This window comes from Alternaria alternata (genome assembly GCF_001642055.1).
Source record: "Alternaria alternata strain SRC1lrK2f unplaced genomic scaffold CC77scaffold_31, whole genome shotgun sequence".
NCBI classification, from domain to species: domain Eukaryota; kingdom Fungi; phylum Ascomycota; class Dothideomycetes; order Pleosporales; family Pleosporaceae; genus Alternaria; species Alternaria alternata.
In genome coordinates, this window is record NW_017306220.1 from 317,783 (window position 1) to 330,818 (window position 13,036).

Here is a 13,036-nt window from a genome sequence, read left to right on the forward strand (position 1 = left end):
TCTATGGCCTACTGCTATGTTCATCTTTCATGTACTCGTTGAGAACTGCTTCAGAGCGGCTGTTCTTCTATGCATTTGCTTTGGCGACCCACATATCTTGGGTCGCGGGCTGGCGTTTGGGGATCATATGGAGGATGGCCCGGTTGGATACCATATGTCTTGGGGTTATTCTTGGATAGGCCGAAGCCTTTCCGACTACAAGTGTACATTATTAGCTACCATACCACGTTAATCAAGCGCGGAACTTTCAATCATCTTCTTTGTTCTCAGTGAATTCAAAACGACTGAAGGCTATGCGCATCCGGCCAGACGGCACCCCTTCACGAACAAGGCCTGCATGTTCGTTGCGAAATGGACGAACTCTGTTTCAATCATTAACGAGTGGCGTGGGGGTAATGTGAGGTGGCATGGGAAAAGATATGTTGACAAAGAGTGCTTGCTGAAGCATAATTGGTAATGCTGACACGCAGCCAATAGAACGCGTACTAGAGTATCAAAGTGCTATATCGACGTGAAAAAAAGCTGGTCTTTGAACAGGGCAAAAGCCACCAAATCATCCACCACTAAGAGAGGCCACACTCCACACGCCAGTGACACCCTACCCAACCTTCATGACCATGCGCTGTCCTATGCACCCAAACTCCAATCCATCACTGCTGCTCACTCCCTACTCCTCCATCTTCTCTCCCCCAGCCCCATTAACAACCCCCGCATTCCCATCCCCCAAATGCTTCAACAACCAACTCCTCTTGAAATACGTATTCGGATGCACAATGGTATCCAAATCACTCCCACTCCAGCTCCCATCCTGCTTCACCTTGTTAATCTCCTTTTTGTGACTCCATTCAAATACGCGGTTGCACGCAACATGGTACCGCTGCTTGCCCACGTCCTCCTTGACCACTTTGAGCACATCGCGGTCGTTTACGCCGACGCGCTGAAGCATCGAGAGCAAGTTGTCCGGCGTGAAGGTGCGGTAAGGACATCCATGGGACTGTCCCGGACCGGGTAGCGGCTCCGTGAGGAGTTTTTGACACGAGTAAGGGGTGTAGCCGCGTCCGCGCCTGTTTGCGTCGCCGCCCACGTCGCCGTAGGAATGTCGGATGTTGTATTTGTATTCTTTTTGGAACTTCTCGTCTGTTATCAGTTTGAAGGAGCGCCGCCAGAAGACGAGACATTCGTCTAGACTCAGGCCGATGCCTTTGAGGAACAGGGTGTATTGGAGCCGGCCAAAGTGCTTCAGGTGCGATTGGTCGCGCAGTGTCATGTGTAAGTTGCGCATGCACAGGGGGAAGTTTTGGGACAGGGTGTCGATGGAAGCCGCGGTTATGGTGCTGAGGCCTGAGATGTTGGCGTCGGCGGTGGTGTATGCGGCGTCGGGGGCGGTGAAGGATTGAGAGAGGTGGGCGAGTATGGGGGCAAGGCGGTCGTCTTCGTCGAGGCGAGGGAGGGCGCGTGCTGTCAGCTAGACAGTTGTTAGTGACCTTGTCTTAGGGGATAGAGATGGCGGCGTGGGTACCTCGAGTGCTTCGTCGAGCTTCTTGGTGAACTCGGCGACTACCAGACTCATCTGTTCTCGTTGCGGGACGTAGGCCATTCCTCGTTTCAGCAGGACTTTTCTTTGTGACACGAGCTCGGGGACGCGCTCCCAGTCCACTTTGAACCATTCCTGGTCCTCGCCCTTCTTGATGCCACTCGCAGCATGCAAGTCCTCCCTCAGCTCCCTCTTCTCGTCTTCCCTGACCTCTTCCCACTCCAGATTCAGGCTCCTTACAAACTCCTGCCTCTCTCGTAAATCGTCGTCCTTGAACCTTAGCGTAAACAGCATAGTCTCCAGTCTCGAAAACCGCCGTCGCAAGTCCTCGGTCGAGGAAAAGGCCAGGCGCAGGATGAAGTGTGAATAGTGGTCTCTCCGCCTCTCCTCCTGTAATTTCTGACTTCGCGACGAATCTGATCGCAGTGGGAGGTACTTTTCCAATATGCTCTTCATGTATTCGGCCGTCTCTTCTGGACTCTTGTTTCGGAAACTGCAGGCTTCTAGTTCGGAGAGGACTGTTTCGGGCATCGTCAGCGAATGCTCAGGACTACATAGCCAACAGACTGACCCTTCAATCTGTCGATAGCCCACGTCTCAAACTCGTCCAAGGTAATTTCTGCCGTGGGAGGCAGGACGTAGAAGTTGAGCCTGTGTTCATATTTCTGCTGTTCAAAGTCCGCTTTGGCGAATTGGCGTCTCTTGGGGTCGACCTGCGCGCGGCGCTTGGGGTCGACGCGGGAGTAGTCGTGGCGGATCATGGCGTTGTAGATATGCTGCGTATTCTGCGGCGGCGTTGACGTTGCGGAGGTTGATCATGTTAAAGTGGCAGGCGCGTTCGCGTGGACGCGCAAAACACGCTAGCCAAATGTAGCCAGCGCGCGACTGGCGTGTCCTGTTGGCTCACTGTCAACACCGCGTTCTACATATGCGAGCTGTAAATCAAGAGTAGACAATCTTGATGGCTTTATCCAGGTTTCCTCACATCTACATAGACGTTCTAAGGATCATCATGGTCTTGTACCGACCTTTGGCGGCCAAGTTTCATAAAGTTGATGCGCTATACCAAAGAATTGTATTATCCTAAGCCCGATTTGCCTCACGAATTGAAGATATCAACTGGAAACGCATCAGCAATCGCCTGATACCCCGCGACATTTGGATGTAACCCATCACCCCCATTGTACTTCGGATCCAACTGCTCGGTATTCGCTTTATTCGCGACCATACCCGCAATATCAACTGCAAAATCATAGTTCCCACTCTCCAGGATCCACTTGTTCACCCTCTTCCTTGTCTTCTCCCTCTCAGCACCCTGATAGCTGTTTCCCGCAAAAGGCGTAATCGTCCCACCGATCGTGGTGTAACCGGCCTTCTTCGCATCAGCAGCGATCTGCTTGAACGCAGCGATGAGGCCATCACCGATGGAGGTTTGCGTGGCGGCATTATCAGCGCCGCCCCCGATATCATTGACGCCTTCAAAGACCATGACCCATTTCACGCCGGGCTGATCGATGGCGTCGCGCTTGTAGCGAGTTAGGAGGGGTGGGCCCAGACCGCCGCTTAAGACTGTGTTGCCGCCTGCAGCTTGGTTACAGATGGCGACGTTGGTGTGGTTGGAAGATTGAAGTCGGGCGAGTACGAGGTCGGGCCAGCGGTTGTTCTTGTTGTCATCTGAACCACGTCCATCGGTGATGCTGTCGCCAAGGACCATCATAGAGTTGGTGTTGGTTGGTACGTAGGCTTGAACGGCGCTGACGAAGTACCTGTAGTTCAATTAGTATGCCCCTCTTTACATAGATTACAGTTCTGACATACCAGTGCACACTGGAAGTTCCAGAGAAAGTCGTAGTATTGACCTTGTTTCCACTCACAAACCAACTAGTCGTCCTACTGCCCGGATGACCAGTGATACTGCTTCCGCTCTGCCCCTGCTGACTGTACAAGCTCACTGTGAGCATGCTCTGCGGTTTGACTTCGAAAGAAATTTCATCGCTGATAACAACCTGGCCCTTGGGCACAGTAAAGCTGCTTTTCCCGCCAACAGTGATGGCTGCCAGTGGCGAGGCTGGAATGCCACTAACACCCGCCGCACCACCTGCTGGAAGCCCAACGGGACCTGCGGTTATGGGGAGATCAGAGCCACCAAAGGTGTTGGAGATTGTGATTTTGATCTTCGGGGCGCCGACAGACATGTGGAGGGTTTGGCGGAGTGTCGCATCTCGGAGAACACTTCCGGAACTCTACGATCATGTTAGAATTACGAAGATGTATCTAGAATAGTGTAGGGGTTTGCCATACGAATTGCGCTGGCGGCATGTTGCTCGCTTCTACCAATTGCGGCATGCTGGTCCAAGTGTTAATCCAATGCGACGCATCTTGTCGCTTCTCGACAGCTTCAATCGCACGCCCATTGACAGTCGGCGATATCAAAGAAAGCGTTGCTAAAGTGACAGAAAGGAGTGACGTATAAATCATCGGGACGTAGAACGGGAACACTAGCGACCTGGATGACAAGGAAACATTGCGGCATTCGACTGGCTTTTGACCACTTCATTTAGCATTTCGAAACAAGCTTTTGCTCGGTCACATTGCGTACTGCAATTTATCTCCAATTTCAGTAGAGGCGGCTACTTTGTCAATGCGACAACCGCAAATGATGTGGGGAGGCAGCTCTCGAGCGAGCGGGCGTTTGGAAGTGATTAATTCCGCAGGGTATAGGATGATCGTCTTATAGCCACTGCCTTTTGTCCTGAGAATAGCCGGGGGCTCAGACCAACTTGAGATCGTGTCAAGCGTTGTTCCACGAATGAGTATTTGCATATCTTTGAAGTTGCTCCCGAACAACAATAGTTTATATGATAAAATCATGACTTCCACATTGCATAGCATAGCGCTTTTTCAGAAGGTAGATATTGGGAGCGAGCAAAGCTTGATCCCAAACGCGTTAGTCCTACATCGCGCGCTTTGATGCCCCACCCTACATGTCTGCTTCGGTTCCCGAGTAGTACTTGAACACTGATGTTAGAGAGCGAGTGCATCAACAACGCGTCCTCCTTCACGTGTGTGCTGTGAAGGATTCATCGTGTCCGAACAGAGTAATGGCGGAGATGACGTCATTTTCATATCCCTGGGCTGGTCAGCTATTGACTACAGCACCATTGAGTCAAAGAGAGGCCTTCGTGTGTAATGAAGAGTATGAGAGCAGAATGAGATGGAAACAAGTCGAATCCGTCAAAGGACCATCGCAGCTGACCGTATAAGATTTAGACGCGCACGTTCCACCGCTCTCCCATAGTTACCGTTGTTCCTTCGCTTCGCGCTCTTCTTTGTCCATCAAACCGCCAATTGATGTCTGGGCGAGAGTGATCCCAGTTTGAGTTCCACAGAGTCTGGATCTCTGAGCTTTGTGTAGCTGCTCTGGAACCATCTAAACGTTGTGAAGCCTGGAAATGTGCGGCGAGTAGAGGCTAACGAACTTCAGCTTCGTGCTGGTGGTCACTAAAGCACATAGCTATATAGATATCTTTTTGGAGTATACTTTTGCAATGTCGAACATATCCTAAGTATACATTCAGCGGCTAATTCAGTCATCATGCACGAGCGCCTTCACATTGCTATGCCACAGACTGGACATCTGCCGAACTGCTGGTCAAGCTTGCGCAATCTCTACAGGAAATATGTTCCACGTATAACGCAACCACAATCCGGCAGCATACCAAGTCGTTTTCGTGCATGCCGAGAATGGTGACCGCACAGCTGGCATTGCTCAGCACGTGCAAGGTCTATAGGGGAATGCGCTACAGCATGGCGAAGAAGAAACTCCTCTTGGTAGGGCAGTAAGAATGTCGCGGTATGAAGATTCTACTCAAAGGGTGAGCTCAGTCTTGCGGTCTTACGTGCGTAATCGAACGTACCATTGATGGTTTGTTCGTGCCGGAGTCTCGAGTGCTTGGCTTCCAATTCCGAAGCTGTGTCCCATTCCCGTCCCTTGAGCTTTTTCAGCGTTGCAGTGTGTCGTCGGCGTACGGGTGTAGCCGGAAGTTCCACCGGCGATCTACAATCTGTGAGTTCTGCAACCGGAGTCTGATTTCCTTCATCGCGGCCGAAACCTGGAAGTTCGACTGGCAAACTACGAGCGAAAAGCTCCTCCACCGAAATTTGGCTGGCCATATCTCCATACTTCTCATAGTGGAGACGATCTCGGTACCACAGACCATTGTCGAACGGCAGAGGTTCACGGCGGGTTGTGGTACCATAATCATCCTCTTGGTATCCCACACCCTCTTCGTAACATCCATTTTCTCCGTGCATACCAAGAGGATCGCCGGGGACCGGGGCTCCTTTCATCGAACCAGAGTCGGAATTTGGAAGGTCGGCATCCTCGTCATAGCTACCATGCACGATCCCCGTTGCTTGCATCTCAGCGGAATCTGGGATCTCCAGATCTGGAAAACGCTTGAGCAGCCCACGAATGGCCTTTTTTTCATACACTGAGCAGATGTAACAGGTAGTGAGAGCTAGAACGGCAAGCCAGTCTCGTGTGCGCGACGGATCAAACACATCCGTATTCACAGCTGTATCTGCCTCGCCTTGAGACTGGGACGAGGAGGCAGACGAAGAAGCACACTGGGTCATGTTCAGTGCTACTGAAGGACTTGCCGACCTTGAAGGTGGTACGGTGCCCATCGGTGTGCTGTAAGCCGATTCTGCACCGGGTCGAGCCTTCGAAAGTGATGGATGGGCGGTCTGCCACGCTTGAGAGAGCATTCCTGGCTCACGTTCTGGTGTTGCTTCTTGTATTGAGACATGACCACGATGTTCTGGCATGACCGAAGCTTTACGCTCGATTTTGTCCCGCACTTTCACCTCTGGCGATATTGTTGGTCGATGTTTCTTCCCGCTGTCTTGGTACGTTCTCGGGTGACCAGGCTGGTCTCGTACAATGAATGAGTACGGAGGGGGTGAGCTGTTGTCGAAGGATTTCCACTGCTTCTTGGTAGCCGTGAGCTCGCCGGTGTGTGCGCAGAAGAACTCCGCGCATCGCTCGATGATCTCGGGATGCCGAGGGGTGCCATAGTCATGGCTCCATGGCTGTAAGCAGCGACACACAACGTCCTTGTTTCGATTGGCATAATGAAACTCGTCAGCGTAGACCTCTTCTACCTCCCACTTGGCGTCTTGCCATTCGTGGTAATCTTGTAAGTCGGCAACGGCGCATGATTGAAGATCATGGCGTTCTAGATACAGCGTAAGATCTGCACTCAGATGCCTCGATTCGAAAGCCACGCAGGAGATACGCACGGAATGCCGCCTAGGGTTCGTACATCGGCAGACATATGTACGTCCTTTGCCAACGTAGTGCAGGATACGTTCGTGTGGTGCCAAGGACGAGGCTGATCCTCGAGATGACTCTTTCTCCCTGTGGACCTTGACATCTCCGGGGCGCTTACTACGCACGAAGGCGTGATCGAGAGTGTTCCTCAAGAGTGATGGCATCTCGACTCGAGGACCTATGTATGCGTGAGGGCAGGTCAATTAGAAAGCTGTATGGGTTAGTGATGACCCAAGAAATATGGACAGAGGAGTTTGATCATCTCTCACGACTACTTGTGACTCGAATGTCTGTGCAACTTTCCAAGGCTAAGGGGGGCAAATTAGGCACTCCTTTGCGACCTTGTGCAAGGAACAGGACAAGGGAAGACGTACTTAATGAGACACGACATCGAAACCGATATGGACTGGGCACGCACAATGCATTTCATCGCAACCGCTGTTCAGTCGCGTTGTGCGAGAGATATATACGTATCTTAGACGATATGCCTTTCATGACTTCACAATGTCAGCGCTTCAGGTTCAACGCTCTCACTTGCGGTGAATACAAAATGCAAATCGTGACTCACAGTACATGAGTCCGAAAATAAGATCTGTCAACTACTGTTTGTGATAGCGACAACTTCAATACTAGGCTATCGCCAAAACACGAGAGCACTCTCGAACTTCTTGCTCTCTATGCCTCCTGGAGATTTGTTTCATCACCATCATCGAACAACCCGTCCAGGTCTGAACCGTCTAGCTCAGTATTCTCTTCCGTATCAGCTGGTTCTTGTGCCTCAAGCGGCAGTAGTTCCTTGGTCTTCTCATCAAACGCTGCCTCTCTGTCCGCAATGCTAGATGGTTCCGGACGCTTCAGGACAATCTTCTGGTCCTGTGAGAGCTGCAAAAGTTGGACCTGAGAAAGCCTTGCAGCCCACCACTCCTCGAAGCGTGGCCAGTCGGGCCATTTCTTACGCTGCTCCACAAGTCGACAATCCTCAAAATCCTGCTTGTCTCGCATGTTGATCCGTGCAATAATCCAATCAAATGCGAGTCGTGCAACAGCTACATCAGGACATAGTTGAGGTGCTATTCCTTCATACTGCTGACTTGAGTTTGGTGTCGCAGCAGATAAAGATCCAGGCATCGCATCTCCAAATGATTCCTGCTGCGAAACTGGTTGTTTCCTCTTCTCCTGGCTAACCTTTTCCGTGTTGTCCATCTGCCTTTTCTGTTTCTGCTTCTTCTCCTCGTTACCACTTCGCTCTGTTTCTACCTCTCCATTGCCTGATTCCACTCGTGCTCGCTGCCCTTCTGCAGCGAGCTGAGCTCGTCTCAACGCCTGATTCTGATGTGTTGGCCAGGTCATATGGCTCCGATGCAAATCGCCGTTCTCTATCAGGCGCTCAACCTGTGACTTCCACGTACTGATACTTCTATAGATCGCTTGCTTCATTTTATGCTCATTCAGCCCATTTTTGCAGCAAGGCCACCTCCTGTCATAACGGTGCATGCATTGGTATATTCCCTCTTCGTTTGGAGTGAAGTCGCTGATTTTGTCGAAAGGGTATGATGGAACCGCGAGTTTTCATCTTCGATCGCTCGAACGCATCAATCATCGCCTGGTTCACAGGGGTCTCGATGGCTTGCTCTTCCACTTTCTGGTCCCAACACTGGCGTCTGTGCGTATCGACAATCTGTTCGAAGGATTCCACCCACTCCTTCTCTTTCTGCAGCAAAAATGCTTGAAAGTTCAGAATCCACGCCCAACGTCTCTGAAAATCTTCGCTAGCCTGGTTATACATAATCATCTCACGCGCTTCCTCAGTCAACATACGGTACGCGGCATAGCGTAACAAAGGCGAAAGAGAGCGCAAAGACCACACCTCAGTGGGAATCAGATCATGTTCGATGCCAAAAGAACTTCCTAAAGCGCCTTGCTCAGGGGGAATACCAGGAACGATCTCGGTAATACGACCTTGGAGGTCTGCTTCCGCTCTAAAAAGCCATGCGTTTTGTCTGGTGTAAATGTCTTGCCACGCTGCTTGTTCAGCCGATATGGAAGCCGGAACATCTTGGCCATAGCCTGCTGCAGTTAGGGCTAAGATAAGCCTCTCCCCTACTGGCTGTTCATAAACTGGAGGATTTGTAGCGATCGAAGGGTCCAAAGGGTAATAATGTCCTTGATCAGGCGGAACTTGAGGCACAGATGATCCTAGCACACTCATAGCTTGTTCGTCCGGGTGGTATTGATGCGGATAGTCTACATAGTCGTGGCTCCGCTGAGTAGATGGTGGAGGCTGGTAGGGTACTGTGAGGCTGTACTGTCCATTCAAATCTCTGTATGCGGGGGCTGGAGCATACGTGTCGTAAGGTGGAACTTGATGGCCTACAGCAATCCCGTTGACATCTGGAAGTCGTGTATCGGGTATGTCTGGATACGCAGGCTGAACAGGAAATAGCGACGATGATGATTGTGGAGTGGATCCCAAGAACGCCTGAGAGTAATTGTTGGGGAACTCATTGGGAGCTTCAATGAGCGTTTGGAATTCACTCCGGCATTGCGTCTTCATGGAGTCTTTGGTGTTCTCTTCGCAGGTGCGTTTTGAGGCGCGCAGGGTAGCTGGAGATGTTGGTGGCAGCCATGCCATTGTACAGAAGTTGTACAGGCACTTGAGGTGATCGCACAGATTATGTACTTAATTTGCCTTAGATGCCACTTAGTATCAGGATGAAAAGGTTCCCGGGACAGGTTGTGGTTGAGAATGCTGAAGGTTGTGCCTATGAGAAAGGGTTGAAATCATCGTAAACTTCAACTTGGCAGTCTTTCATTAAGTCTATGTTGTTCCGCTTTGATCGGAAGAACGTCAGCTAGGTACAGTTGATTCACGCTCTCACGCAAACTTGCCTGTCTTTTGATTCTAACCTAAGTAAACTACTGCGCTAGAGATCCAGAATGTTCCGATCCTACTGCGTACGCTAGTAACTAGGTTAGGCTGGGTCAGATTTAGTCAGAGTTCGTAAGACTCTAACTCAACTATGACCTATAGTCTATAGTTTTAACAACAATGGTAAGTATAAGTTAAGTCAAAGTAGTCTAAGCGTAAGTTAAGTCTAAGAATAGTATATCTAAGTATATCGATATATACCTACCTCTTTCTAGAGTATCATAATATATAACCACTTCTTTTTATAGTGGAATTGAACAAGCGCATGTGCAGTTAAGACTAATGACCTCAGGTACCTAGGCTTACGTTGAACAACTACATAGCTTTAGAAAGAGAGGCTGATACACCTTGAAGTTTTAGTTCCTTGTGTACTGAGGATGGTCTCAACCACCGGAAATTGGACTTGACGGGGGTGTGATAAAGCCGTTAGAGTATATTTCTAACAGGCTACTTCGCAATATGATCACTGCGGCCTTCTCCAGCAGCCGATTTCTCTTCATGCATCTCTACAAACTCATCAGGCGATGGAGATTCTATGAGATCACCAGGATAGGGGACCTCCGCTCTGCCAAACTCGATAAGTATCGAGGCTACATCGTCATGGCCATTTGCGACCGCCAGTGAGAGCGCTGTTTGATCTCGTTGGTCTTTGATGTGAACATCGGCATGTCCAACCTCCAGCAAACGACTCACCACACCCGCGTACCCCAACTCCGAAGCTAGAATTAACGGACTACGACCTGACGTGTCCACCACGTCTACCTTGACGGAAGTGCTCAGCAACAGCGACACAATGACCTCGTGATTGTGGTTGATAGGGCAGAACAAAGGCGTGAAGCCTTCATCGTCTGGCAGATCTATATCGATGTCGTTGTTTTCGAGGAGTATCGAGACGACCTCCGCATGGCTGTGTGCTGCAGCCCAGGAGAGAGCAGTTCTGCCAAGCTTGGATTCTTTGACGTTGACACCCAACTTCGCGGCCTGGAAAAGGGCTTCTACTACAGGTGCGTGTCCACCAGACGCAGCCCACATGAGAGGCGTCCAGCCAGATTTGCTAACGAGACCGACATCGCTCTCGTCGTACGCGAGTAATGCGCGTACAGTCGATTCGTGTCCATCTGCTGCAGCCCAAAAAAGCGCCGTCTGGCCATAGAAATCCAGCGCAAATCCCAGGCTACGGTCGTGGCTTTGATTCAGTAGGAGCTTCACTACAGCGGTGTGCCCATCTCCAGCTGCCCACGCTAAGGCTGTTCGCCCATACTCGAGATCTGTCATGCCAGCAACATCGATGCACCCATTGTTCAAGAACATGCTTACTACCTCGAGATGACCCCTCTTGGCTGCGAGCGAGCAAGAAGTCCGGCCTTGCGTTGTGTCTTGTGTGCGTAGGTCAACCGGCACCGCTCGTAATATTACTTGCATAAGATCGATATGACCAGCCTCAGCTGCCCACATCAAGGCCGTGCGGCTGGACTCGATTTCCAAAGAGTCCACATCAAATTGAATCGCTGCAAGTAGCATATCTGCTGTCTCTGTATGGCCGTTTCTACAAGCCCAAGAGAGTGCTATTCGACCCTTTGTAGTATCTCCACTCATAGCTTGCACATCGCCATTGGCAAGCAACCGTCTCACGACACCTATCTGGTCACTTCTTGCGCCTGGTATGAGTGGAGTGTGACCCTCATTATTCATTGCGTCGACAGTACTAGAATTCGATGCAGAAGTAGATCGATGGTATCGTCAGCCTCGTTCTCGGCCGCACAAAACAGAGCAGTTCGGCCGTGCTTCGATTCCTGCAAATTTACGTCAAGGTTGGAACACCTCAGAAGCCGCCCAACAGTTTCTCTGTGCCGTCCGACAGTAACGCATAGTAACGCTGTCCAGCCATTAACATCCTGTGAATTGATGTACACTTGATTCGACGTAAGGAGAACGTCAACAACATCAACATGGCCATATGCTGCCGCTACAATCAATGGAGTCCGTCCATTCCAATCTCTCAGGTCTGGGTCCGTAGCCGTCGCTGTGAGAAGAACGCTAGTGAGGTCGATAAGACCACTTCGTGCCGCAAAAGCCATCAATGAGGGACCGCTGTGCCACTGATCTGCGTCGTCCTCGGCCAAACCGAAAAATGCTCTGCTTTCGCGGATAAGGTTTTGAAGAATATGCTTTGCTTGGTCTCGTAGCTGAAAATCGCCTAGGATGAGCGCGATGTTCCAAGAGCGAACAAGCGTTTTGACATGGTCATCCAATCTGATGGTATCTGTGTTTCGAAACAGGTTGTCCACCTGAAATTCTGCAAACTCGGTTGGACTGACTGTCCAATTCTAAACAGGTACGAAATCCCGTGTGCAGCCCTTCGTGCAGATTGGAAAGTTTGTTGCTCGATTGATCTCAGGGCCAATCATGATGACGTCGAAATATTCGTTATTCAGTCTCAGAATGACTTATTTACGAGAACCACGCGAATAACACAAATGATCGCCGTTCTTCACGCGTTTTGACGGCCGCGGAAAAGATACTTTGAACCTGTGATTGTTTCCTGGCAGAGAGGGGTTTACAGTGCGACAGTCAATAAATCCAGCTAGCATTCTCCAGTCTTGAGTTGTTGTCACTGAGGTTACTCTGCCAGGAACACACCCCTTTATCCGAATGACGGCTAGTTCTCCGTCATCACAGGCTGACACAGTAACATCATTGCCAAGCAGACACTTCACGAGCCGCTCCATCAATACCCTCTAGGGCAACTTATAGTTCGGCTCTAATTCAGTACCGCTGTGGTCCTCGGTGCTCATACCAAGAAGAGCATATATTTTGTCATGCCGATTTTTAGCCATCTGGCCGTGGTGTTGATCGACCAGCTCGCTGAGAGAGCATATCCCCAACGAGCACTTGTTTGATCGGACTGTTACTTGTTTTTGTTGGCGTAAGACTGCACCTCTCATCAGAAAGCTGACGTCGCAATATGGTATTGGCAAAAGGTGTTGAGCTCGTCCAATCGCAAACAGAAAGCATGGCCATCAATTTCAGCTGTGCCACATAACAAGGTGATTTGTCGAGCTCCTTTGGCTTCCTGAAGTGTCTACACCGACATGGTTATCAATCAGCTGCTACAGCATGTGCCAGATAATAAATACCCACATGTGACCAAACCAAGGCCTTCGCAATAGGCATGCCACAGCGCGTTGCACTTTCTTGTCGCTGAGACTAAATCTACTATCGTCATATTTCTAGATTT

At 50.4% G+C, this 13,036-nt stretch overlaps 5 protein-coding genes across 5 annotated transcripts; all 5 read right to left on the minus strand.

The window, feature by feature from the left end:
* Window positions 1-434: 434 nt before the first annotated feature.
* CC77DRAFT_1001193 (DNA primase large subunit) lies at window positions 435-2,295 on the minus strand (the record flags this gene model as incomplete). The annotated part of the gene is made up of 3 exons (XM_018523149.1): window positions 435-1,465; window positions 1,520-2,052; window positions 2,106-2,295. The coding sequence occupies 3 exons, from the start codon at window positions 2,293-2,295 to the stop codon at window positions 668-670; spliced, it is 1,521 nt and encodes a 506-aa protein (XP_018380040.1). The 3' UTR covers window positions 435-667.
* A 294-nt stretch (window positions 2,296-2,589) lies between these two features.
* CC77DRAFT_975162 (SGNH hydrolase) lies at window positions 2,590-4,409 on the minus strand. Its single transcript, XM_018535914.1, has 3 exons — window positions 3,836-4,409; window positions 3,353-3,777; window positions 2,590-3,300 (listed from the first exon to the last, which is right to left on the minus strand). Exons 1-3 carry the CDS (start codon window positions 4,010-4,012, stop codon window positions 2,634-2,636), a joined length of 1,269 nt encoding a protein of 422 aa, XP_018380041.1. The 5' UTR covers window positions 4,013-4,409; the 3' UTR covers window positions 2,590-2,633.
* A 737-nt stretch (window positions 4,410-5,146) lies between these two features.
* On the minus strand, window positions 5,147-7,495 carry CC77DRAFT_1082505 (hypothetical protein). The gene is made up of 2 exons (XM_018529362.1): window positions 6,110-7,495; window positions 5,147-5,800 (listed from the first exon to the last, which is right to left on the minus strand). The coding sequence occupies exons 1-2, from the start codon at window positions 7,031-7,033 to the stop codon at window positions 5,399-5,401; spliced, it is 1,326 nt and encodes a 441-aa protein (XP_018380042.1). The 5' UTR covers window positions 7,034-7,495; the 3' UTR covers window positions 5,147-5,398.
* Window positions 7,496-7,544: 49 nt separating this feature from the next.
* Window positions 7,545-9,501, minus strand: CC77DRAFT_1054847 (hypothetical protein; the record flags this gene model as incomplete). The annotated part of the gene is made up of 2 exons (XM_018527819.1): window positions 7,545-8,277; window positions 8,459-9,501. The coding sequence occupies 2 exons, from the start codon at window positions 9,499-9,501 to the stop codon at window positions 7,545-7,547; spliced, it is 1,776 nt and encodes a 591-aa protein (XP_018380043.1).
* Window positions 9,502-10,245: 744 nt separating this feature from the next.
* Window positions 10,246-11,515, minus strand: CC77DRAFT_1082511 (ankyrin; the record flags this gene model as incomplete). The annotated part of the gene is made up of 1 exon (XM_018529363.1): window positions 10,246-11,515. The coding sequence occupies exon 1, from the start codon at window positions 11,488-11,490 to the stop codon at window positions 10,246-10,248; it is 1,245 nt and encodes a 414-aa protein (XP_018380044.1). The 5' UTR covers window positions 11,491-11,515.
* Between the last annotated feature and the right edge of the window lie 1,521 nt (window positions 11,516-13,036).